The sequence below is a fragment of the Siniperca chuatsi genome, linkage group LG7, assembly GCF_020085105.1.
Source record: "Siniperca chuatsi isolate FFG_IHB_CAS linkage group LG7, ASM2008510v1, whole genome shotgun sequence".
Lineage (NCBI taxonomy): Eukaryota > Metazoa > Chordata > Actinopteri > Centrarchiformes > Sinipercidae > Siniperca > Siniperca chuatsi.
The window spans coordinates 13,358,260-13,385,979 of record NC_058048.1 but is presented as its reverse complement, the minus strand read 5'-3'; the positions used below and the strand labels follow the sequence as shown (position 1 = coordinate 13,385,979).

At 42.3% G+C, this 27,720-nt stretch overlaps 1 protein-coding gene across 1 annotated transcript; it reads right to left on the bottom strand.

Moving 5' to 3' along the window:
- Nucleotides 1-11,653: 11,653 nt before the first annotated feature.
- On the bottom strand, nt 11,654-14,503 carry fzd9b (frizzled class receptor 9b). The gene has a single exon (XM_044203083.1). It carries the CDS (start codon nt 13,954-13,956, stop codon nt 12,199-12,201), a length of 1,758 nt encoding a protein of 585 aa, XP_044059018.1. The 5' UTR covers nt 13,957-14,503; the 3' UTR covers nt 11,654-12,198.
- Between the last annotated feature and the right edge of the window lie 13,217 nt (nt 14,504-27,720).

The window sequence follows — 27,720 nt, the reverse complement described above, 5'->3', positions numbered from 1 at the left end:
AGGGATGGCCTCCACACAGTGGATCATGCATTCTGGTTCCCTCTGGACCCACGGAGTCTGGACCGCTCCGGGGCCAGGCTTTATGCCACCTTTCCTGGCTCTGACTGATGCCAGAGGAGGGGTGGGGAGAGACTGGCGCCTCACCACCAATTAACATCCTCTCACACTGAGAGCACGGCCAGGTAACACATGATAGGCTGATCTAGCAAAGAGCCCAGCAGACAGTCTGGTGGGGTGAGACTCATTAACTTATCCATGCGCTGGACATCTGTCAGTGATACTACCCGAGGCAAGTGTTTTTCTTCAAAGCTCGAGAGCCAACAGTGGAGTTAGCTTAGCTTAGCACAAAGACTGGAAACAGGGGGGAACAGCTAGCCTGGCTCTTTCCAAAAGTTAACAAAATCTGCCTATCAGCATCTCTAAAGCTCACTGACTCAACAGGTTATATCTAATTTGTGTAATCAGTACAAAAAGTGACAAAGACGACAGGACTCCAAGTCACTGCACACAACCACCCATGAAGCCACTTCTTGTCGATTTTGTACAGATTAAAGAAACTGAAACGTGTTAATTAGTGAGGTGATCTGCTGGTGCGCAGATTTTATTAGTTACGGACAGAGCAAGGCAAGCTGTTTTCCCCAATTTCCAGTCTTTATGCTAAGCTAAGCTAACTGCTGGCAGTAGCTTCATATTTACCATACAGACTTGACAGTGGTATCAATTTTCTCATCTAACTTTTGTCAAGAAAGTGGATAAGCGTATTTCTCAAAATGTTGAACTATTTCTTTTAAAAGTCACATTTATACTCATGAACGCACAGTACACCGCAACTTGTTGTTTTTAAACTTAGGTCTTTGTACCTTTTGACAGGCCCAAGCTAGGTGTTTCCCTGTTTCCAGTCACTAAGCTAAGCTTCATATTTGCCGTACAAGTATGAGAGTGGTATCGATTTTATCATCTAAGCGCCAAGAAAGTGAATAAGTGTATTTCCCAAAATGTCAAACCATTCCAATAAGCGCCGTAATCTCAGCCAAAAGAGCAAGGAGCCCTGTGTGTATGGTAAGTGTGATGACTAATTATTACAATATGTAGAAGCTATGTAAATAAAGTTTAATCTGGACTACATGTAGGAATCTACATTTGCATTTCTTTACTTGACAAATGTGTAAAAGTTCCCTGCTCTGTTTCAGCAAAGCCAGTCCTTAATTAAAAGTAGTCTGGAACATTTATCACGTGGGGGCCATGAAGCTCATTCACATACTTTCTGCCTCCTAAAGGCAATTACAACAGATAGATGGAAGGTTTAGCTTTATTACTTGTGTTGCTATAAACAAGGTGTACGTACAATGAGCTTTTTTTAGTTTAAAGTGATGAGGGAATCCATGTGCCAGCTCATAAATGGGGCCCCAGCACTTTGTATCCGGAGGCGATTGGTAAACACAACATGAGCTCAGTCTCACTCGTAAACTGCTGCTCCGACTGTGACCACAGTGCAAAAGCTGCAGCAGTGTCAGGATTTACTTTAACGGAAATATCTTGCAGAAATCTTTCCAAAGACGAGCACCATCTGACAATTCTCAATATCATGAAAACCACTAAACAGAATGGATGGATGTCAGGTATTGCCCTCTAGTTTTCCTGGTTCTGGGTTGTTAATGTGCTTTAAGCCAGTTGACAGAGGTGATCTTGCATGCAAAGGTGCTTCTGGAAAACCAGACTCTGGAGAGCAAGCAGATTTTTCTGTAAGCAATACGTCCTCTTGTGTGTGTGTGTGGGGGGGGGGGCAACAGGCCCTTTGTCTTTTAACTCAGGCTGTTCCATCTGACTGCAACTGAAAACAAACAGCAAGGCGGGAAATTTCACACCCTGAGCACCTCCTGAGTGGATAAATTACTCTATATCTCTTTTGTCTCTTCTCCTACATGTCTCTGCATTTGTTTGTCTATTTTCTGCTTTTTTTCTTCCATCTGTCTGTCTCTTCTTCTCTGGTTTTGCTTTTCTCTCTTCTTTCCACACTCAGATGAAGCTCAGGGGATAGACAAAGCTATTGGGGTTGGCCGGCGGGCATCGCTTTCACTTTTAATTAAAACTTCACACCCAAATAAATGTAGCTGAGTATCGCACCCACTCCTATCGCCCTATGAAAAGAGCCCGCCGGGGCCAGATGTTTGCCTTAGCGAGGATAAATATCTAAGTGGCAGTTTTCTCTGTAAGAGAATCTGCTCCCTCTGCCGTTTCGTCGGATTAGCTGGGGTAAGGAAAACATGGGGATCGTGTTCCTTGCGTTTCCCACTCTCTGGCTGTTCAGCATAAACACCATGAGTTCTTGGCCTCCCTCACATCCGCCTCCTCAGCCCCTCCGTCACTCTCCTCAGCCCCTGGGGTTCCAGCGCAGGGTTTGTTTTAGTAGCATAGCCCCAGAAGAGTGTTTGGTTGTGTTGTGTGTCACACTGGGTGAGTGTTTGATTATGTTGAGTGTGACACGGTGCGGGTGTGCATGAGCAGAAAGGCGGCGGACGCTAATCCCTCTCTGCTTTGTCCTCTGCTGCACAGCTTTAGTCTTTGCAGGACACTTCACACTGGAACTGTGGAGGAATTCATGTAGCTGCTGCTGAGAGAGGGGCCTGTGGGATGTGAGGGTCTCATAGTTATGCACACATGAAAAAAATTAAAAAGGAAGGGCAACTTACACATGCACAACCAGAACGAAAGGATGAATCAAGAACACCCCAGTGGGCTCAAACTGTTTTCAGTCAAATTTCTGGCTTGGTCCGCATTTGGTGGCCATGCTCACACTACAACAGACTTCTATTGAAAGGATAAGTCTGGTGATATTCTATATTTTCTGTATTATCAAAAGACCAAAACCAACAATGAATTTATTCTACTAACAAGTATTGTGTTTGTATCCAAAGCCTGCTATATCTTATTCCTCTGTGCCATATGGCTTCATTGTTGTCCAAAAACTATTAAAAACACATCAATGAGCCACACTGTTGCACAGGGTGACATGTTTCTTCCCTGTGATGAATGTGGGCACTGCAGTTTGAGTTCATCCCACATACACAGTGTCTTGCTGCAGTAAATATTCACTAGCTCATCAAATTAGTATTAATCCGCTGATAGTAGAAAATAGTCCCCAACAAATGCACTATTTATTCCTGTTTGGGTAATGTTTGTGAATTATCTACAGTGCACAGCTGTTTTAGGAAATTACTATATATTAACTATATATTTGTGGCCTGTTTTTTAAAAATGTATGTCTTTAGTAGTAACCATCAGGCTTGGGACCGAGTGCCACAGGCAGTGTGAAGAAATTGGAAAGTATTGAGAGATGGATGCATTGTTGATTGTTTTCATGGGATTTGCTGATAATAACAAAAATACAGAATATCGGCATCCTTAAAATTCAATGTCCAATATGACAAATCCTCATGGATGATAAAACATGATGTTTGAGAGGAGGGATTTTTGGCGAAACTCAATAATGCACACTTTTCTAATGAGTAAGCCCTTCTTTAGCCCTGTTTGGCTGTGTTGTGGAAACCAGGCTGTAGCATGGAGCACCTGGCTCAGTTGGGTTCTGGTTTGGGGCTAGAGGCCGGCCCCACTAATAGGCACTTGAGCCCCCCCCCACATCCGCCTAGTACCATGTTCCACTTAATGAGGCTCTACCCTGGGCTGTAAACAAGCCCAGATGCAACCCCAAAACACACACAGGAAATGTCTCATGACCATAACAACACAAGGATCCTGCCAGCTCATGCATGATGGGGTGTGAACAGGAAGGCTGATCGTTGCAGGTTTTCTCCCTCTCTCCTCCACAAGCAGATATTATCCTGAGGGAAAGGGCTGCATGTGGTACTGCTGCTCCAGCTCTTGCTCTGCATGCCAAATCCTCACCGGCCGCCAAGATCATCACAGACCGCTGCCTCGCTCCTTTTCCACAGCCTACAGTTACAGTATGTACACAAACCACAGTTTATTCAGCACTGTGTTGGACCTGGCATGTCAGCTTTGACACGCCACAATAGGAACAATGTCTGCTTCTACACAAAGAGTATCTCTCATGCAACAAGGTTTTTATTTTACTTGTAGGGGGGCTGAGACCTTGACAAAAGGTCCAGTGTTAGAGCGAGTGTGGCCCCAGCTGGTTCCCTTTACTACACAGACTGGCTAATGTACAGTGATCAGCCTGAGTCAACAGTCCTGGCCGGAAAAAGGGTCTTAATTGATGATAGGAAACTTTTTGGCCAAACGTGTTTGAACTGCCCCAAAATGTCCCATTAAATTTTCTGTCTCATTTTGTTCACAAAATACAAACAACCCTGGACAACCTCAGCAGATACTTACACACTGTGCAAAAAGCACAAACATGAGTTAATTAACATGTTCATTAGGAAAAACCAAGAACAGAAACCAAGACTAAAGAGTAGTTTCCACTGGTGATATGATGAGGACACCCCTCCACGCACGCACACACACACACACACACACGCACACACTCACACTCACTCACTCACTGGCACCAAACACACACAGGTTCTCCTTAATTAGCCAATTACATCCCTCCATACAAACCTTTGAGCTGGTTCACAAAGGACTTTTATACCTTTAGACAGTCTGGTCGAGTAAAATCACTCCTCAGTTTCAGACTACATGGGTCTCACTCACTCAGTCACTTGTCTACTGTTAAGTGCAAAAAATAAATGTTACTGTTAAAGGAATAGTTCGACATTTTGGCAATTAGCGTAGGACTGGAAACAAGGAAAAAGTTAGCCTGGCTCCATCCAAAGGCAACAAAATCCTCTAAAGCTTGCTAATTAACATATTCTATCCTGTTTCTTTGATTTGTAGAAAAAGCGAGTACATAACCTCCTGTGAAACTGCAACTTTAGTGTAAACTCTGGTCTTTGGATAAATCCAAGCTAACTTTTCCCCCCTTTTCTAGTATTTATGCAATGCTAGCTAATAGGTTGTTGGCTGTAGCTTCATATTTAGCGTACAGACATGAGAGTGGTGTCAATCTGTTATCTAACGATTGGCAAGAAAGGGAATAAATGTCCCAAATTTTTTAACTAAAACTACTTTTTATGTTAAAGGAACAGTTTGGGAAATAATTTTGGGAAATATGTGTATTCATTTTCTTGCAGAGATGCTAAATATGAAGCTGGAGCCAGCAGACAGTTAGCTTAGCTTAGCATAAAGACTGGAAGCAGGGGAAACAGCTAGTCTGGCTCTGTCCAAAGCTTAAAAAAAAAAAAAAAAAGCGTTGCCTAGCAGCAACTTGTGTTTTACACTTTGTTTTTTGTATGGATTAAACAAATGAGACATAAAAGTAAAGCTTTAGATGTGCTGGTAGTCAGAATCTTCTTGACCTTTGAACAAAATCAGGCTAGTTGTTTCTCCCTGTTTCCAGTCTTTATGCTAAGCTAAGCTGACTGGCTGCTGGCTGTAGCTTCATATTTACTGTACAGACACAAGAGTGATATCAATTTTTTAACTCTTGGCATAAAGTGAATAAGTGTATTTCCCAAAATGTAAAGCTATTCCTTTAACATAAAACATTTGTAAATAAGTATGACTCATTTCATATATTTCATTGGCTTACTCTGTCTTTGTAAAAACTGAGTGATTTAAAGTAGGTTACGTGATTAAAGGCAGCATCAGAACCAGCAGTGCTACAGTGCTGACGTTATCTGGAAACGTCATGAATCAAGACAGTCAATATGAAACACAACCAAGTCAAAAAAAAAAGGAAAAAAGGCAGACAAGAACAAACTTCAAAACTCAAAATCAAAGAGTGTGAAATGCAACGGAGAATAGCAGATCCTTACCGAGCCTGGGGTGGGAGGGAGGGGATCAGTGCATGTGGGGTGTGTATGTGTGGGGTGTGTGTCTCCTCTCTCAGAACACAGAGCCGAGGGGTGAGCCTTTGATGGCGGAGCGTGACATGAGCACATTTAGGATGGGTTTGCAGCGGCAGTGTGACAGCAGACACACTTGCCAGACGACCCAGCCCCAAAAATGAGCGGTTCTGGTCTGGTTTTGGTACCTGTTGACAAACAACCTGTGCCAAAATCCTGACTCACATCAAGTGTCCTGCTTTCACTGACCCACTGGAGCATTTCCACTTGTTTTTAAAAGTTAGAGTCAAGAGTTGAAAGATGTTATGTTTTCCTACCCTAACACTAAAATAATGATTCCCAGCATTTGCGAAGGGGCACAGAATTAGGTGTTGAATCTACTCTGCTGTTGGAGTTGTGGGATTGGTTGACCATCCTGTAGTTATTCAGTCAATGGCACAAACAAAACCACAGGGGTTTAAAGATGTTCAGAAGGACCAGAGTGGGTCTCAGGGCCGATCTTAGACTCCCACATCCTGTCCTTTTCCACTCCCTCCCTTTAGAGTGTTTCTAAAAGCAGTCCTTGCATGGATTTGTGTTCTTTGTTGATGCTGTTTTCACATGTTTCCCCCGTCCTTTGTAACTCCTGCTCCCTCTCTTTTTCTCCGGGGAGAGACTCTTTGGTACAAGAGATTAGAGCGGGTGCTGCCTAGCAACTGAATAAAAATGGCAGCTACAAAAGGGGCACTCTCACTCTCCAACGTCTGACCTACATAATCCCGAGCCTCTGATCGTGCAACATAACAACATGATGAAAGGCCTGCTGTGATTTAACCCTCAAACAAATACTTGCCATCACTGACCCCCTAGCTCAAAGAGCAATCTCGCCTGCTGCAGAACAGCAAAGGGTGACTTCTGTAATCTTGACGGTGCCTAATTAGAAAGGAAGAAGAGGCCGTGAACACTATTGGAAATGAGATGAATGTATTTGAGGCGATGGCAGCAGAGTGGCAAAGGAGATTAACAGTGATCACAGCAATGCTGTTGGCTTCAGAGAGCGCGAGCGAGCGGCGGAACCTCCCTCTGTTCACTGATTCATCTCTCCTTGAGCCACAGGCAAACGGAGCACAGGAATGAGTACAGAGGGATGAGAAAGCTTTACTTCTCTGTCTTCTGCTTATTGATCAAAGGACGTGAAAAAACACTGGAAAAAAAAGATACAGCAAAAAGCTGGAAACTTTTTCTTGAAACTTTTTCCTCCTGCACCATGTTCTTAATATGCCCAGCCTTTACGCTTCCTTGTTACCACTTTGTGTTGTAGCACAGCTTTCAACACAATGCTTTCGTTTTGTCTGCATCTTTGACATTACATTAATTTGGCAGATGCTTTTGTCCAAAGTAACTTACAATAAATGCATTCAGTCACTGTAGGAACTAGGTCTAGAGAAAGTGCATCTTTTCCAAATAAACAACTAAAACCGTTGATAGCATGAGGTGTCGAGGCTAAGTTTGAAGGTTTTCAGCCTGTGGATGGATGGGTGGTCACTCATGAGATTAAGCCTCCAGTATCAAGCAATGAAATCCATACAGTTTTGATATAATTTACATGAAAACATATTTACTTTTGGTTTGCTCCTCCTTGAACTTAGCTTTTGTTGTTAAAAATGATTGTGTGGAAGCAACTCACAGTCTTTTCACAAACTTTTCATTTAATCTGCCTTCTTTATAGCAGCACCGGCTTCATCCCTTAAATGTACATAAGTTACATTGCTGATAAGCTGCAGTGCTTGTTCTTGTTCTTATACATTTTGAATTGAGGTCAACTTGTTCTTATCCACAATGTAATTTTACTGTTTCTGTTTATTCTGTACACACACATCTCTTGTATGTCTGACTGTCCTGGAAGAGGCATCCCTACTCTGACGCTCTTCCCATAAAAGGGTTTATTTTGTCTTAGAGTTTTTCCTTATCCAGCATTTCGAGGGTCTAAGGATAGAGGGTGCCGTATGCTGTGCATACTGTAAAGCCCTTTGATGGTGGATTGTGATTTTGGGTTATATGAATAAAACTGACTTTGATTTGACTTGATTCAAGTTCAAATCTTGTTTTGGGGTCCTTTTTTGGCAAATGTTTAACTAACAGTTCATTCTGATTTAAATTCAAAAGGACTTTCCTTCCAGTGGTGTTCATGTCTTCACTCTCTCTTATATCAGTATAAAAGGATGAAGTCTGGAAATTGAGACCGGAAATATCCTTAAGGTCATATCAAGTACAGTTACAACTTTATTCACACCAAAACATTGAGATTTTTTGCGAAAAAACAGATCAGTCTGTCAATGATTTAGTCTTAATTTCTCAGTCTTTAAAAGTAAGTGAACAAAATCTGTTAGTTCTGTGAAATTATTTCACCTATTTCCAAAAAACTATCTTGAATCAAGGGTATAAGGGTATATGAACGGGAGTTTCGATTTATCAGATTGTGTATACACTCCTGATACTGTTGATTAGATAATATGTTGTGAACAATTTCAGCTGTTGTATCTCTTCAGCCACTTCACACGCTTGACACTGTTTCCTCATTTCAACAAAAAGTCACTGTAGAGCCAAATTCTCAAACTCGCCTGTGTGGGTTTTTACCTCACCATGTAAATGTTTATGTCTGCATGATGATATGAGTCAGCATGCGTCTGTGCAATTGTGTGTGTGATTTTATGTGTGTTTGTGTCTTGTTCTAACAGGCGAGACAGCAGCGGCGTACTGGGTGTCTGATTGGAGTCTGGTACCGAGGATTGGCGAGCTGTGTGAACTCTGGTGCGCTCTGACTGCCGCATTTTCATGGAAAGCATCTCTTTGGGGGCCTGCAGGTTTTCAATACGCTCATTTACACTACAAAACAGCACAGGAAAGGGATAGTGCTCAAGGGGGGTGAGGGACTGCAGAAGGGAGGGAGGGCAGGGTAATGAAGGATGCTTTATTTTCTCTTTTTTTCCCCTCAGGGGTGGGCAGGGGTTTACGTCTATGAGGGAGGCGCATTGATGCCATAACGATCGCCTTTAATCAGACCCATGACCAGATGGAGGGATTTCTCCTCAGCAGACAAAAACATGGTGACAGCAGCTAAAAGCAAGATAACCACTGATGTATTTTTTATGTCTTTTTATAAAAAAATAATTGTACAAATCCTGGATAAATAGACCTGTTCTGTGTTGCTTTAGAATCAATAAATAACACTGTTGGGCTCACAGTCAACACAATGAAATATTCCTGAGAAACCTATAAGGGAATGTGTTGCCTTTTCTGGGAGTAGTCTCACTTTTGGCCCAGACAAACTTGCTGCTCAGTGCGACTGACACTATTTAACCTTCTGAGCCAGAAGAGAAGAAAAACAGCGCAGAGACTCAGCCAAACTAAATCTTTCGAGCGAGACCGAGCTTACTTACTCCTGAAATTGGACATTACTGGAACATGGGGTGGGGTCTTCTTCAGAACAGGCTTGGTGTTGATTGGCAGCCGCAGCTCCAGCACTGCAGACCTCAGGTGTGTGTGCGCGTGTGTGTGTGTGTGTGTGTGTGTGTGTGTGTGAAGGGAAGGTGTTCCCGGCAGCCACATCTCTGGCGCCAAAGGAACCACAGCTCAAACAAACTCTGGTTTTGGAATGAGCCTTTCTTTCGTGCCTCTATCTGAAGCTCTGTGCTGTGTGATTCCTTTCCTCTGCGAAAGAGAGAGAAGCTAAAAATAGCTGTCAGTGACCTGGAAATGCAGCGATAGAATTCATTTTTGTGGAAAAAGAAACAGCAAAGACATCCTGGTGCTGCTATAACAAGCAGTTTCTGTTGACCTTTGTCATTTTTTTAAACCTGTCTTTGTCATGTTCAGCAATACATGGGGGGAATAATGGAAGAATAGAGAGGGCAAGAAAATGAAAAAAGAAATGCTGAGAAGGGGAAAATAAAGTTTAAACAAAGCATTGCAGCAGAAAACAAACTTGCCCTCTGTACTACCCCCATGTCCTTAACCCTCTGCAGCTACCTCCTTCCTATCTAATCAGTGCAGCTCAGTGCAGGTGGACAAGGTGGTTTGTATCTCACACAGCAAGTGTTTGGCCTCTCTGGGTCATGTCACTGGAGTGCAAACTGGGGAGGAAGCACGCGCCCCCCGTTCAGACGCCCGTGAACTGGAACATGTGGCTGAAACACCAACAGCCCGAGTCTCTGGCTGCGAGTGCGCTCCAAGCAAAACAGCCCTATTTAATAGTTAAATGTGATCCGCACAGTGTCAGAGTCCAGGACTCGCAGCGCTCGCCTGCCAAGCTGTGGACAACATCTACAATGGCTGAGTAATGAAAACAAAAAAGGGGAGGATGTTGGTAGTTAACCCACATCTTGTTCTGCAGGAGGAAGGAATAAGTAATTGAAGTGAACTCAGGCGTTGCACAGATCCACACAACACTGCACCAAGTGGAAATGCAGTTAATTCACCACAGAGACATAATGCAGCTTTGATTTAGACTGGTGTGTGTTTTGTAAATGAATACCAACATGTGCATGGAACAAGCCGTAGTACATGAATCTTATTATAACTCTGCTGGATTGCAAATGGTGGACAAATGAAAACATAACAACTTTCAACCTCTGGAGATGTCAGCAAGCACACGCCTGCTTCACACTGCTGAGGTTTCAGTAATGTAATGAAAACAAGCTCCTGGTCATCCCATTTTTTCCATGCTATGACTCCCATGTGCTGCTGCTGCTGGTGACACAGCACACAATTACACACACGGCCGTAGTAATCAATTCCACTGCTGTCATACTGTGATTTCCACTGTGTTTTTGCTGTGAAACGACTTGCTGTGTGTGGCTGCAACTTACGTTGGCACTTAAATTGTTAAAGTCCCGTAATGTAAAAGCTATTTATTTTCACTTTTTATGGACCATCTGAGAACACGGTGGCTCTTGTGCATAATAAAATGGACTTTATTACTGAAATGTTAGTTGCAAGATCCCAACTTAGGGTATTTATTTAATGAAAATAATGTTATGCACAGTTTTTCTCGGAATCAGTCAGTGATTATTAATATCTGATGGCACATTGTTTCTTTAGCCAAACAAAAGGCCTTGCAGTGAATCAAATTTAAACATTTAAACATGGAAATTTGGATCTTTTGTATAGTGGAAATCACTTAATATCAGACATACAGATTCCTAGAGCCACAAACCACATATAAACTTAAATATTAAGTTAATAATCCATCTGCTCAATGGACAACCACAATTTGGAGCCTGTGCTTAACTTAAATCTGTCAGTGAAACCATGCAATGAGGCTGAAATCCACTTCAGATTTGTCCTCTCAGATCAAAGTGCTGAGTGTTTGCATAGGGATCAAATGGAGCAGCGAGAGGGCAACAATAGTGATTCAGTGGAAGGATTAAAACAGCCATTAATTAAATATATTCCTCCACAGACTGCTCCTGCATTTTTAAGGCGATGATGGAACATACTTTTCCACAGATTGTCACTCTATTCATCAGCGATTCTCTTTGAAGATTATTGTCGGGGACGCCTCTGGGACGTATAGCATGCACTTTGGAAGACAACACATTTGGCGGGGAGCCCCGCTGCAAAAAACGTGTGAATCCCTGGAGAAGAATGGCAGGAGAATCAGGAAAACAAGTCTGAAATGAGCAATCATTTGTGACTATTAAATCTGAAGCTGTTAAAGACTGTTAAAATGGTTAAATATTCATTATAAGCTACTGTGAGATAGTTAAATGACAACAATAACACCAGGCAGCGAGGAAGCCGAAACATGAATTCCACAAATTTATTATCCTTTCAAAAGGCCAGAACCAGAGTTTTTTTTATAAAAGGCACTTAATTTCCCTTTACCTTTAATAAATGCATCTAAACAACAAATCTGATAAGAGCCAAGGTGAACTTTAAATTAAATATATTTACAATAAATAAAACATTTATACAGATTTATACAGTTAGTCATGCCACGTTCAGGGAGAAGAATATTTCCCAAGATGCTTCCCGTAACAGTCTTTTTTTTTTTTTTGCTTTGAAACACAGGGCATGTCTACTGCACAGAACACTATGAAACAGAAAAATATGGGTAACCATACTGAACATTTCCCTTTATGCATTGAATACTGTTTATAGATAGTTTCTCATAGTGACGCCTGTACCTGTGTGTCCCTTGGCAGCAGCAGAGCAGTAACTGACAGTTCAATTCAACCACTCATCTTCTCACAAAGTCTTTAGCAGCTCCTTACTCAGGGCATGTGTGTGTGCGTGTGTGTTTGTGAGTGTACGTGGTTGCGTTTTGGCAGTGTGTGTGTGTGTGTGTCCCTCAGACATGTGTGGGGTTGTCTGAGTGCAGGTCAGTCTTGGCCATGTGCAGAACCACAGCAGGAGATTTGTAGTGGCAGTGTGTGCTGCCGCAGCTGACACCGCTGCAGGGTTTCCTGCTTCTAGTCCTGTCTGCCAGCTTCCTGCTGCACAGGCCCTGCCAGGTCTGCAGGGTCTTAGAGCTCCACACCCACACCCCGCTGGTAATGCCGACCACCAGCGACATGAAGATCTTCAGCATGAACACGGCCACCGTGGGCACGGACGTCTGCAGCGAGCAGTCGCTGCTGAGGCCGTTGAACGATCCACACTTCATCTGCAGCCCCCTCAGCTTCCAGTAGTCCATGTTTAGCCTCTCGTAGAAGTAGCAGACGATGACGCAGGTGGCCGGCACCGTGTAGAGGATGGAGTAGATGCCGATTTTCACCATGAGCTTCTCCAGCTTCTCTGTGTTGGTGCCCTCCGTCTTCATCACTTTGCGGATGTGGAAGAGAGCCACGAAGCCTGTGAGGATGAAGGAGGTGCCGATGATCAGGTAGCAGGACAGAGGGATCAGGACGAAGCCGGTGAGCGCCCCGGAGTCCATGCTCCCCACGTAGCACAGCCCCGTCAGCTCATCTCCGGCCACCTTCCTCATTGTGAGGATGATGATGGTCTTCAGAGCGGGGATGCCCCAAGCAGCCATGTGGAAGTAGTTGCTGTGGGCTTCGATAGCCTCGTGGCCCCACTTCTTCCCTGCAGCCAGGAACCAAGTGAGCGTGAGGATGACCCACCAGATAGAAGAGGCCATGCCGAAGTAGTAGAGGATGAGGAAGACGATGGTGCAGCCCGTCGACTCCAGCCCTTCCTGGATGATGTACAGCTCGCCGTGCTCCCGGTCGCAGGCGATGTTCTCAGCCCCGGCCACAGAGCGGATGATGAAGGCCACGGAGTAGACGTTGTAGCACATGGAGAGGAAGATGATGGGTCGCTCAGGATACTGGAAGCGGTGAGGCTCTAGGAGGAAGGTCAGGACGGTGAAGGCAGTGGAGACGAAGCAGAGGATGGACCACACTGTCATCCAAATGAAGGCAAAGTCCTTGTCCTGCCTGGACCAGAAGACGTCTACAGCAGGGGAGCAGCGCGGCGCACACGACTGGCTCTTCTCCACAAACTGGAACTTGTCTGGGTTCTCACAGGAGCCCATGCTGCCCGGAGAGCGGCCAGCGGCGGTGCCCGGCTGCCTGGGGCGAGGGGGCACCGGAAGCATGCCCTCGCCTTTCTTGCCCTCCGTCCTGGTTTCGTTCTCGGGGGCCTCCATGCACAGAGCATTGGGGTCATTTCTGGTGGGCAGCTTGGAGCAGTCGAGCGAGTCCGGCCAGGTGTAGCTGAACTTCTTCATGATGGGGGCACACCGCTCCCTGGCCTGCTCACACATGGGTCTGCAGGCGGGGATGGAGGTCGACACTTTGTCCGTGCACATGGGGGCGTAGAGGGAGCAGAGGAAGAAGCGGAGGTGCACATCACAGCCGTAAGCCACCAGAGGGGCAAACTCGTTCAGCTTGATGGCAGCCTCCTTCTGGTCGTCGTGGTCCATGAAGTTGGGCATCCGGGTCAGGTTGTAGCCGATCCCCTCGCACATGGGGATCACGATGGGCTCGCACTTGGCTGGTCTGCCTCGCTCCAGGTCGTAGGAACCAATCTCAAAGCTGGAGCCAGAAATCACCAGCAGACACCACAAAAAAATCACCACCTTCAACGGACAACCGTCCATGCTCATTGTTTTAGTCAAAAACTGAGCTCTTGTCTTTTAAAAATGATCATGAAAAAGTCAAAAACACGGGGTCGGTTACACAGAGATCCCCGCTATTTCCCCATGGCGAAGGCAGGTCCAAATTCTGCCTTTGCGTTACCGCTCCGTTAGAAAAAACACTCCAAAAAACAGCCGTACACAGAAAGAAGCTAAGTGCTGAATTATTCAGTCTTGAATTAAAACGATTAATCCCACAGACAGTCGAGATAAAGGTCCGTAACTAAGACGTGACAGTCGGAAACTTCGACAAACAATGGAGGAAAATCATCAAAATCAAACACCGAGAGCTGAGTGTAAATCCTCAAACCGACCGTCAGTACGCGTTGTTAAAGAGCAGATATCAAAGCGGCTGTTTGCGCCGTTTGTCGCGGGTCCAAAAAGACTGTTTAGCTGCGACTCTCTCTCTCTGTCTGTCGGCTCCTGCTCTTCGTCCTCCGCTTTCAGGCTCGACACTGAAGTTTGAGAGCCGCTCAGTGGGACTCCAGTCAGGGGAGAGACAGAGAGGAGGAGGGGGGTGGGCGCTCCGTGACGCTCACATTTCAAGCGGCAGCACCACACAAGGAAAATTATCAGACAGATGCTGGAGGATGGTCAGATACTTCTACTCTGAATTGTATTCAGACCTTTTACATGAGTAAAATAGCAGGTGTCTACCACAATGTAAAATATTACAGGTAAAAGTATCCTACTGCATTCAAAATGATAACAAATAGTATTATCAGCAAAATGTAGCCTACATTCACTGCTGTACTTAAGTAGGCTACACATTTGAGGTTTTTGCAATTTACTTGAGTATTTCCTTTTCATAGTCTACTTGGGCCACACTTTAGCTCCACTACAAATCATAGGGAAATATTGTAGCCTATTTTTAACTTATGGTTATGCTATATGCCTAAATTAAGATTTTACATACAAAAAACACAGATGAGCTCATAAAACAGTAGTAGTAACCTATAAAGCAGTTCAAATTTTCCTCTACTCCAACCAACTACAACAGTCAATTGCTAGACATTGATGCATCAGTATTGGTAATTCAATGATAAAATGGTAGGCTATTACACTCACAGGCGCATTTTCTTTTCATGATAAAGACTTTTACTCGCCCCAGGGCAAAAATGAGCTGTGGGCCCGTATGATACCCCATGTAAGCATAGTATTAACTGGAAAGCTAATGTTATAACTAGTGAAAAGCAGAAAGAAGCCTTTCACAAAGCGTGTATTGCAGCGCAAAAGGTGCTGGTAACTGCCAGATGAATGTACAGTCAGAAAAAAGACATCACAATTGTGTAGATTTTTATGTATTAAAACTACATTTTGACAAACGGGTTCTCTACAAAACCAAGATTAGGTCAAAATGCAGGAGCCACTTAAGGCCCTTACCATTTTAGTATATATTAATTTCCCAATAATGAAGCTGGGGCCCCTAAGTGTCTTTGGGGCACTGGGGCAATTGCCCATTTTGCTCAAGTGGTAATCCAGGTTTGAGTAAAAGTATAGAAGTATAATCAGCAAAATACCACAGGTATTAATTAAAAGTACCCATATTGTTGTATTTTTATATATGATATCAGTGGATTATTATTACTGATGTATTAACGCGTCAGCAGCATTTTAATGTTGTAGCTGGTCTAGTTGGAACTAATCTGAACTACTTTGTATAGCTGTGTTTATGTGCCATACATTGTTCGAGTAAACAGTATTTAGTAATTGAGTAGTTTAATTTACTGTATAACAATGACTCTTATTGCATACGCTCATTGTAGGATTTAAAAAAGAAGAACAAGTAAAAAGTGATGTTAAGTAATATAAGAACTATAGAAGAAAATAAATGTGAGGCAACAACTTTCCCCTCTGGATCCATGATGAGCAATCTGCCTCTACTGCTGTGAGTCAAACTCTGAGTAGTTTCTTTTTTTTCCAGTATAGTTGTAGAAAAAAGCCAGCCCCTCTCGTAAAATGATAGTCTCAGTGGCGTTTTACTGTTGCTGACTCATAATTACTCTGTCACCATTTTCTGCTAATGTTTTCATGCAGTATAATGTGAAACTTTATTGAGCCCTGCAGGTCAGTTCTCTTCTGTGAAACAAAGCGCTCCTGCAGCTGGTAGGGGGTCTCACTGCCTTGCTTGAGGACACTTCAGCAGAGGCAGGCGCCTCAAGGGTGGACCAGTTGAAGGATGGTCTCTCTAAAAACACAAAGACACATGCACAATTAATCCATAAATAGAATGATTTGAATTGGATGGAAAAAGACAAAAGAGTGCACAGAATCAGGCATAACATGCAACAAATGGATGCAGCAGTGATTGTGCTGAGCAGAGGACTATTGTTTCCATCTAGTGGCTGAATGGGGAGAGCCTGCAGCTCCACAGCTGTTGCGCTGAGCATTTGATCTTTTCTCAAACAGGGGTGGAACTCAAGGATTCTGGCCTCTCGCCCTGCAGGACTGAATTGGCTGTCAACTGCATACTGTCTCTATTAGTCCCTTTGTTAAAACTCTGCTGAAGGCAGTTTTGCACTTGTCTGGTCTGAAAATGACTTGCTGTTTGTAGCATTTATATCAACGCTGGCAACATACTGAATATGTTGAGAAGTAAGCATGATGCTGTGGCCTCTTGCACACAAACTAAAACACAGAAAAGTCACTTTTTTAAAGGGATATTTCAATACCTTGGGAAATACGCTTATTCGCTTTTTTGTCTAAAGTGAGATGAGAAGATTGATACCACTCTCATGAATGTATGCTGAACATAAGGCTAGAGCCAGCAGCCATTATCTTATCTTAGCATAAAGATTGAATGAGGGGAACCAGTTAGACTGGCTCTGTCCAAAAGTGACAAAATCCAACTACCAGCACCTCTAAAGCTCACTAATAAAAAAGTAGTGCAAAAACGTCAATTTGTTGTTTTATTGAGGGTTATGTGCTGTTTGTGCAAGTTTATTGGCTGTAAAACTGCAAATTGTCATTTTTACACGTCAGATTTCTTTCAGATTAAACACACAAAATATCATTTGTTAATTAGTGAGCTTTAAGAGTGCTAGCTGGAGGAGCCAGGCTAGCTGTTTTCCAGTCTTTCTGCTAAGCTAAGCTAATCAGCTGCTGACTCTAGCTTCATATTTACTGTAATGATATGAGAATGGTATCAGTCTTTTTATCTAACTTTCAGCAGGAAAGCAAGTAAGTATTTGTCTCCAAATTCTGGATGACTGCATCCCACAGTATTTTGATCTTGTCCAATGAGATGTGAAAATACTGCCGCTTAAATACTGCACTTTGTATTATCAGGCTATAAATTGAAAGTAAATCTCTTCTTATGCTTTCTAGATGACAAATTGAGCTAGATGAAGGCAGTGTGTGAGGCTTTATCAGATCTGGCCTCAGGTAAAGAAAAAAAGGCCTCCAACTGCAAATTAAGCCTGATCGAGCGGGGGAGGAAATACATTCCAGTCTCCGAGATGATATCTTATTGTACGTCAGCGCTGAGGCTTTTGGTGAATCAAATAGAAATGCTTTGACTGAAGTTCCATTACTACTCAGCAGCCTCTCCACTCTAACGTTTTCAAGTTCACACTTCAAAGACAAGGGGTCATTGGAGAGGGCTTGGAGAAGCCTGAGTGTGCCCTTAGAAGGCCTCAGATTATTATCAGACAGATATCTTTCTCCAAGGTAAGCAGCACATATCAGAATATATTAGTATCCAAGTCACAAAGCCTCTTAAGATGGGAGCGCAGGTGGATTAAGGTTTGCCCCTCTGGATTATAGTTAACTGACCCTCGGTCTGTATCAGTGAGGGTTGAACTAAGAGCAGTAAGCCTCATGAAGAAAACTGATTTATGGTTTTGTTTGCTTAAAAACATGTTTTTGTGTAATTTAAAGGAATAGTTTGACATTTAGGGCTATGTAGTTATTCGCTTTCTTGCTGAGAGTTAGATGAGAAGACCACTTTCATATCTGCACGTTATATTTGAAGCTACTACCAGCAGATGGTTTACTTACCTTAGCATATAGACTAAAAACAGGGGGAAGACAGTTAGCCTGGCTCAAGCTAGCACTTTTATTGTGTTGGTTTTACACAAATAACTGGAAAAAACTAACAAACCCCCCCCAAAAAACAAGATGTTTCCCCCTGTTTAAGTCAATATGCTAAGCTAACCAGCTGCTGGCTCTAGGCTTATGCTTAACGCACAACTACAGTATGAGAGTGGTATCGATCTCATCTCTCTCCCGGGAAGAGAGCGAATAACTGTATTTCCCAAAATGTCGAACTATTCCTTTAATCCATTGTGATACCACTTACTGGCTTCATTTACAATTTAACATTGAGTTTGGGTGGCTTTTGATTCTGTGCTGATTAGTTTAGGAGACACAAGGTCTGACCGCACCACTGCTTTGTGTCCTGGGCCCTACAGTAGGATACCATTGTGCTTTCTTTGCATGTTTTTATTTCACCCAATTGTGTTATTTCTTCTTGACCTGAACGGAGAATGGGGAAAGAGTAGGAATATGTGCAACTGAGTATTTTGATTTGGACATTCGCTGGCTTGCAGCTGATTTGTTTTAAGAAGGTCACTGCTATTTACTCTGCCATTTGGTGGAGGAAATGGATATATGCTATTTATTTCTCCCCCTGCTTGCGCTCTCCCGCTCATAATACCGCCGCATGTCAAGTCTCTGTATGTCTTTGTAAAAACTAGCCTCCACAAAGAACCCCACATCTTTTATTTCACGCATTTATCAGGCGAGCTGGTGGAGTGTGGGCCTTGTAATTACTACCTCTTACTTATTGGTTATCATATATCAGGCACAAAGCTATAAACATCCCGTGGAGAACAATGGGAGAACCGTGCCGCAGCCCGGCATGACATTACTATCCTGTCTGAGATTGTTATGGGTGTAATAAGAGACACCTCACACTTAAAGCAATACATCTGGACCAGTGTACTGCCTTTGACAGGGAGCATAATGGCAAATTGTTGAGGCTTGGATCATGTAATTATCTCTTTGTTCATATTGTGTAGTAATTTATGCAGTGCTAGGGGAATGAGCAGACACCGGAGACGAGTGAAAGTTAGCAGCAGTTGGAGTTAGTAGTTTTCTTGTTTTCTAATCACGACTAGAGAGTTATGATGTCTCTTTAAGTGACATTGTTCACTTCTTTCCAAACCCACAATTTGAAATTGTTATTTGCTGTAATGAGAGGACAGTATGCACGAAATGTCTCAGTTTCACTGTTATGCAATTTTATGTAGCGCTATTAGGTGACTGAGTGAATGGGCCTGATTCATCACCTCAGTCCATCTGTGTTCCTCATTCTTCAGTGTTTTGAAATGAGATAATGTCCTTTACAGCCTGTGGCAGGTAGCAAGAATGACGCTGCTGTCATATCCTCAAAATGTCAGCATTACTGGAATTAAACAAGTGGATAATTTAGCTGTTTCACCATCACGTTTCAAAATGATCCAAGTTCTTTTGAAATACATTTGCATACAAATAACTGATTATAACTATAAATATAAATGAATCCAAGCCAATCGAGCTTCTAGACACTAACTTTTTTGGTGGAAAGTACACTTAAAAATGCCAGCCAGCATGCATACTATAATCGCTTGATCTATGATTGATCTGTTGAGGGTCCCACAGTGCAATACACAGCGGAAATGGAGGAGCTACTCACAGCTGGAAAAAAGGTGAAATAACTGTGAATGGTGGCGCGATGGGAACAACAGCTCAAAACACAGAAATTAAAATAATAAATCCTTGGAATACATTTTTGACAGCTATTTGTCACGTTTTCAAACTTGAGATTGGTGGTGTTCCATACATGCGTCAGTCGGTGCAGATCTTTTCTTGATTCTAAAAACAGCAGTTTAGTGCAGTAATTTCTTGTTCTTGTACCACCAAACAATCCAATATACAGGGTATATTATAGTACAAACATTTGTTATAGAATTAGGGCACAGTCACTGCTATTCCCTGCAGCTGTTTTGAATTTAACATCCATTCCTACACTGTTATATTTATAAAACTAGTGCATGTAGTACATATAAACCAAACATCGATGGTGGAAACCAGGCTACTGGTTGAATTTAGAAGTTATCTGTCTTAGCTACCAGCTGGCCACAGGCAACATTTTAGTAGTGTTGCCAGCTCTCTTCCAAGGGCAGAGGCTACTTGTTGCTAAAAAGGTTTTTACAAGTTGCCAGATGATGGTTCATATAAATAGGATATATTTTCTACAGTCCCCTGTTCAGAGAGAGGGGTAGTTGCACAGTACTCCAGAAGCAGGATGATCCCAACAGGGTTATGGGTAGTAGTAGTAGTATGTGAGTGGAAAATGAAAAGCTGGGTTGAGGTATAAGTTTAACAGTGGTTAAGTTTAGGTAAGTTTGGGTACAACGTTGAAAGTCATTATGTTTAGACTTAAGTTGAGGAAGTTTCCTATCTTAGTTATTTTTGCATCTTTTTCTGCCATTTGCCATATCTACCTGATCTAACATTTCTTGTAATTCCAGTCATTTGCTCAATGCAAGCAATATTTTGACTTGTCATAGTAGCAAAAGCACATGTGTTACTAATAACATTAATGATGACTTTGTTCTGTTCATGTGTCCCAGTAATCCATGACAATGTGACAGTGAGCCAGCATGCACAATACCAGGACCCTGAAATTGAAGCAGCTAAATGGAATTCAGTCACCATTATTTTATATTTATTTATACGTGCTTTTCCTACTGTGACTAAAATTGCCTTTAGTGAAAAAGGCCTATTGTCACCAGCTTTTCTTGCCGTTCCCCAGTCACCTGATCATCACCTGCCTGGACACCTGTCCCTCATTCCCCTAATCAGCCACCTACTATATATACTGGTCCACCAGCAGTTCATCATTGACAGATTGTTTATTGTGTTTATATTTATGTGTTCAGCTCTAGTTTTGTCTTTCTTTTGTTTTTGCTCACTTGTCTAATCCCTTTTTGGTCTTTTTTGCCTTTGCTGACAGCTCACCTGTTGCAGACCTTGTTTTTGAATAAAGGCCAAGTAAAATGCCTTTTAACTTTACCTGCTCTGCCTCTGCATCTGGCTTTTGGATACACAGCAACACTTACCAGATTTTATGGAATTAATAAGAGCACACAAATCAACCTCAGAGAAAACCTCAGATATGTCACTAGTTGCTCTTATGAAATAAAGTCAACAGTCCACGTTATGTTAAAAGTGAGTCTTGACTGCAAGTGCAACAGTTCATGGACATCTTTCCGATATTGAGTTGCAGCCCCTTTTTGCAAAATCTACGTCTTAAATATCTCAAAGCTAAAAATCCCTCTAACTGTTTATCTTGATTCATTACTATAAATAAACAAGTCTATTATAAGAGAATAATAATAATTTGTCTTGAAATGATAGTTTGGTACACAACAGCTGGCCTTACTCTGAGCTATCCCAGCCCGGCTGTGACATAAGTTCAAAATGGCTCTTGTGGGAAAGAGGTCTATAGGGTTTCAGTCCTGCAGCTGAATCATCAACTAAAAAAACAGAGAAACACAAAAATAGAGTTACAGATGTTTACAAGAGCACGGAAGTGTCCTCAATGGGAAGAAAAATGCAAGATTTTGTGATTTCTCACGGTACTTCAGGCATAGGTAAAGTATCCACATTTAAATTTCATCAGTTCAGAGTATAGCCGTGTTTCAGCTTCAGGATGTTTATCCATACTTTTGAGAGTTCATCAAGTCCAAATGTCAACACTCTCTCTGGTTCTGCTGGACTCTGCGTTCATGCACAGTTTCTGTAAATATGTCCTGAATGTGAGGTGCCAACAAGAGCAAAACATTTTTAAAGGATTTTCTAAAATAAATAACCTCTCTTAGTTCCTGGGATTTATCGAAGTATCAACAGTGTCATAAACATTTTGTATAAGCAGACAATGCTGAGAACAATAAAAAGGTCAAAATGACACGCCCTGGTAAATATGGATTATAATCTTCAGTCCTTCAGCCATGTTAAAAATACAAAATGGACTAATGATGTGTGTTTATGTATGTCATGCATGCAATATGTGGGTGTTTGCACTGGACGGCTAATGCTGAATGGCTCAATTTGCAACAGTCAAATGTCTGTGCTTTGTTTTTAAAGGCTGAAGTTTCTGGGCACACTCAGGTCCACTCTCGGATGTCCTTGGGGAGCAATGCAGTTGAAAGCAATACTACTGCGCGATCATACAGCCGTAGTGGAGAGGGGTGGGGGTGTTTTGAATGTCTGAGGCTTTGCGCAGAGGCAAAGTGGGGTCAGAGGATTTAGAAATATTTAAAGATAAAGTTTTTAGGGCAGGGAAGTCTAAACAATGATATTTTGTAGTTTAAATTGTTAGAATTTCTGTGGGTGGATATGAGAAGAAACAATGCCTGTTTGCCCAGGTTGTATAACTGGAGAAGATGTTATATTCTTCTTTCCCAGAATATGAATTCTCCGCAGGCGTCCTGCACTGGTAAGTGCTGGGATTGATTGTATTTCACTATGGGTCGGAGTGCAGCTAGTGAACGACTTTAGCCTGTTGGCCAGGCCGGCCTGGAAGGACTAAAAATGGACTCAGGGGGGTGGCAGAGTGAGCAAGGTTAAAGGAACAAGTAGCATATCTGACTTGAAATAACACTTGCAGTTGCCGTTTATTTAGTGAAGGCCTGTCAATCATCTTTAGAGACTGCACTCACAGAATGAAAAAACATATAGGAAGGTATACCTGAATTTTAAACATACTCAGTAAATCCTTTGCTTTCTTGGCATATGAAATCATACTGAGAGAAGGATTGGATTGGAGTGAAGTATTTGAATTTTTGAGATTCATTTTAAATGAAAAGTTCAACATTTCTGCTGAGAGTTAGATGAGAAGATTGATACCACCTGAAGCTGCAGACAGTAGTCAGTTAGCTTAGCTTAGCAGAGTCTGCCTACCAACTCACTAATTAACACGGTATATCTCGTTTGTTTAACCATTACAAATACCAAAGTTTAAAAACGACACGTCGCAGTTTAATGGGGGTTATGTATCGGACTATTTCCTGGCCGTAAAACCACAAATTGTCCTTTTTACACTGGTTTTTGTATGGATTAAACAATAATTAGTGATCTTTAGAGGTGCTGGTAGGTGGATTTTGTTCCCTTTGGACAGGGCCAGGCTAGCTGTTTCCCCCCTCTTTCCAGTCTTTATGCTAAGCTAAGCTAACTGGTTGCTGGCTGTAGCTTCATATTTAATGTACAGACATGAGAGTGACATCTATTTTGTTATCTAACTCTCGGCAAGAAAGCAAATAGGCATATTTCCCAAAATATCAATCTATTCCTTTACTGTTTTAAATCCTTGCACATAAACTTGGAGATCATGAAAATAGGCTGCATTGTTGCATTGTTGTTTTAAGGAAATATCCAATAATCCAATCTAATAGTAGACAATAGCCATGGATTCTAGTAACAGAATCTTTTCATTGTAAACAGCGTAAACACGCCCTGGTAAATGTTTGATAGCTCTTGGCTTAGTGCACCAGTCTGGAAAAGCCTCCATGGTGCACAGGTTCAAGTCCCAGCCCCCTGCCAGGCCCTCACATTTCTCCCTCCTCTCTTTCCCTTCTCCTCTCCTTCATCTCCGTACTGTTGGAAAACTAATAAAATACCGAGGGCGGATTGCTCACTCTTCTTTGAAAAAAAAATGAAGGGAGAGGATTATTCTTCACAGCTGTGCAGTCCCGAGGCCATATCTAAGGAGCCGCCACCAGAGAGGTCAGCCCTGTCGCAGTCTCACACTAGCCTTTAAATCAATCACATGTCAAGGCTGTGAATAGCAGGCCAATAAGCTCAATTAACACCAAAATACTCTGAATCCGTGCCCTTCTGCCGCCCGTCACCACCTCCTGGGAGAGGCCTCTCAGATCTCAGGACATGAGAAGACACCGACAGCCCGACCCACCATAGCTGCCCGCCCAGCCATGGCCTCGCAGCCACGTACAGCCCCTATCAAGCTATAGTCACATAACTTAAGCCTGCACTCACACACAAACAGCTCGGTGCCTATTTATACATCACATCCTGGCAACGCACATGGGAAAACAAGACCCCTGCACTATCAGTGTGTTGTCTGCCTCTCACTGTTCTGTCCCTGTCTGATGTCGGAGGGGACAGAGACATAAGATAGCTGCTTAGGATAGCTGAAAGATGGCTGCTTTAGATAGCTGGAGATACCAAAACAACTTGATTATGCATTTGGCAGCAGGGAGCAGTTGTTGATATTCCAGACGTCGCATTCCCTGCTGGCATTCCCGTGCGTGTAATTGTCTGTAGTGTCGTGTTATCAAGTCATTATCAACACAAGTTAGCTACAATAAAACAGCAGGACAGTATGATTTAACTCTGCCTGCAGTGCTTTGTGCGGCACTGTGAAGTAAAAAGACACAAAAGATTCTTTAACCACTGTTCTTTATTTGGATCCTGATTCAAGTGATACCTCGATCCAAAAAAAAACAAGACTTCACAGCACAAATAGACAGTGCAACGTGATAAACATGTGGTACGCAAAATATCAGGATAGTATAGAGTATAGTAGAGTATATAGCAATCCAAACACACTCCGCAATAAATATGAGCTTAGTGAAATTTAGACTGAAAAAAGACTGCGTTTGGTCTGCTGTACTGGAATGCATTACATTGTAACATGAACTGAAACTGAAAACCAGCATACCATGACATAACTAATCAAGAATCAATCACAAAACAAATTGATGCAGTACTGAATGGAATACAAACAAGGAAACAAAGCAAAGCACAAAAGATAAAACAGAACAATGCTGTGAAGTCTTTCATCAACTACCAGGCACCAGCAATTTTAGACCCTCAGAAGACACCATAAGGAGAAGAAAAACCAGGTCTGTTCGTGGTGGTATCCCAGGGTGGTGTTATGTTACAAAAGGACATCTGTGTAATTTCTGTCTCACATTTCATTTTCTCATTATTAAAAAATAATAATTGTGCGAGCTTGGCATAACAACAACAACAAAAACTTCTATAATCATTCTAAACAGTTTTACATACTTGGGTTTAAGATGCTATTCTCTCTCCCGACATTTCCTGGCAGCTCTCCACTTTCTCCTATTTAATAAAGGCAAAAATGGGAATATTTATTTTGTTATCTCAAAAAAACAAGTTTATTATGTTAGATCACAAAATCTTAAAAAAAAGATTCATAAAAACTTAAGCATGTCCTTTGCAATACGTGCTGAGACAAAACAATTAAAATTAACTGTGAGACTGTGAGACCATAAGTTAAGATAGTTAAAAGTTTCATATACAGCAAGTACAAAATATCTTATAAAAGTGACTTGCAATTGATAAATGGAAATAAATTAAGGCTGCAAGAGTAGCTAAAACATGTTAATGTTTTTCAAGGTGTAGAAATCCCACTCTATAACTATTTTATCACATGTCTAATAAGGTTTGTGGATGATCTGAGTGACACCCAGTGACCCAACACAACACACTGTATCAGTGTGTTGTGTTAACTGTCAGGACTGACAGTTGGTGATCAAACCCAGGCCAGCAGCCCACCATGGTTCCTCCTGTCTCATCTTGATTACTGGTTTTATCTCTGTTTTCTTACCAGAAGAAGCCTCCAGCATGGCACCAGGAAGTTTGACCCTCCAGGCTTGTTTAGTTTCAGAGGTGGATCAGCAGTGATCACACAAAGTGGGCCAAAAATTATATGCTCATATAAGACGGTTTAAAACCAATTTGTTGCTCTCCACTCGCTTAGACTCTGCATTTAATCTAGTTGATCTTCTTTGATCTTATTAATCTGCATATCCCCTTTCTCAGGGACTCTCTGTTGGGAAACACGACATGTGCAGGCCAAAGAATCATAATTCATATATTAACACATGTTGACTCATTCTGTGCTGCAGCCAAGTGTGTAGATATGTTCAGGGGGAGGGTTCGGTGTCCATTATAATTATGATGATGAAGCACAAATATCTCCTGCCATTTGCCATGTGTCTGAGCAGTTCGATTACAAGCTGTCAGCCGAGCTCCAGCTGAAGGGAGAGAGAGACTCTGCAATGATGATGATGAAGCACAAATACCTCTTGCCATTTGTCATGTTTTCATGTGTTTGACCATTTCAATTACATGCTGTCAGCTGGAGAGAGAGAACGAGAGAGAGTGCATGAGAGACAGAGCAGATGCCGGAGAGAGTGCAAGTGACACATGTTGCACAGAGTGAGTGAGGGGGGACACATGGTGGGCCGACACAGAGATAGAGAGTAAAAGAAAAAGAAAAAAGCGAGGGAAGAATTGCATGTGAGAGAAAGCTGGCAGCAGAGAGAAAGAGGGGGGTTGTATAGAGAGTGAGAGCAGTTAGAGGACAAGTGCAGGGATATCAACTATCTTTGACCCTCCATCGCCTTCAAAAAAACCCCGCCCCGCCCCCATCAGCCCACCCTGTAAGCCTCAGCACTGGTACGTCAAACGAGTCCTATTTATAACCTGTGAATGGATGAGGGAATCAGGTGGACTCTTCTCTGGAAACAGTCCACATCTAAAGGGTGTGTGTATGTGTTAATGTAGTGTGTGTGTGTGTGTGTGTGTGTGTGTGTGTGTGTGTGTGTGTGTGTGTGTATGTGTAGGGGTGGGATCTTGTGGGAGCATATGTGCATTTGTCCCTATGAATGTGCACAGGAATGTGTCCCTAAGACTTACTGATCTGCTCTGCTAATGTGTTGTAAATGTGAGAGTAGGGTCTGACTTTTAACTTTACAATTTGTTTTCTTCTTTCTGTTTTGTTTATTGGAGGATCGCTCTTCTGTTTCTCTTCCTGAGGCTTTTTTTTTCTTACTAAAAGTTTCTTTTTGTTTGGAGTTTTTCCTTATCTGCACCTGACGATAGTCTGAGTATAATAGGGTGTTGCATGCTGTAGCCCTTTGAGGCTATCTAAATAAAACTGACTTGACTTTTGTCTTTTTCCTTGTCTTTATTTTGTGTTTTATTTATCAACACACAGAACACCATCTACCAATGTCTGGATTCAGTGCCAAGATGTTTTGAGCTGACATTAAATCATTGTCTTTCAAAAATTTCCAGAGGTACTGCACACAGTCACACAGTCAATGAAAAGAAGTCAATGCATCTCCATTGCAGACCACTTACTAGCTTCTTCTGAGGTTCTCAGCCATATCACATGGTCTTCATCAGCGGATGGAATTGTTCAGTTGTCACGGAGATGGATATGTTGATGTGCAAGCTCAGTAGTTGTTCTAATTAGGTAACAAAAAGTCCTAAAAGGTGCTATGGATAAAATTATGCTTGTGAGAAAGTAAGTGGACCTTGAGTTTGGATCGTTTTGTCAAACTATTTTGAAGGTTTGAAATGAACTTTGATGCTTAATCACACAGACTTTGTCAGAGCATGGCACGTGGCAAATATGCACAGAACAATTAGTCTGTCTCAGTTATCAATCAACACAACTGAGATGATGTAAGACGACACAAATTTAGGGTGCGGTCACACCAGATTTTGCTCCCCATTCATTTCTATGAGGAACAGGGCAAGATGGATTCACTCTAACCAGTTTGAGACAGGGAGTGGGCATTGACCTCTCATTCAAGACATATTGTTTGTTGTTCATGTAACAGCATGGTAAAATAATATAACCAACATATACAGAGACTATGATCGAGGTTAATGACGATAAAAGGTTTG

Bases quoted from the DNA above. Each gene is read 5' to 3' on its own strand.
- fzd9b (XM_044203083.1), bottom strand. From the start codon at position 13,956: ATGAGCATGGACGGTTGTCCGTTGAAGGTGGTGATTTTTTTGTGGTGT.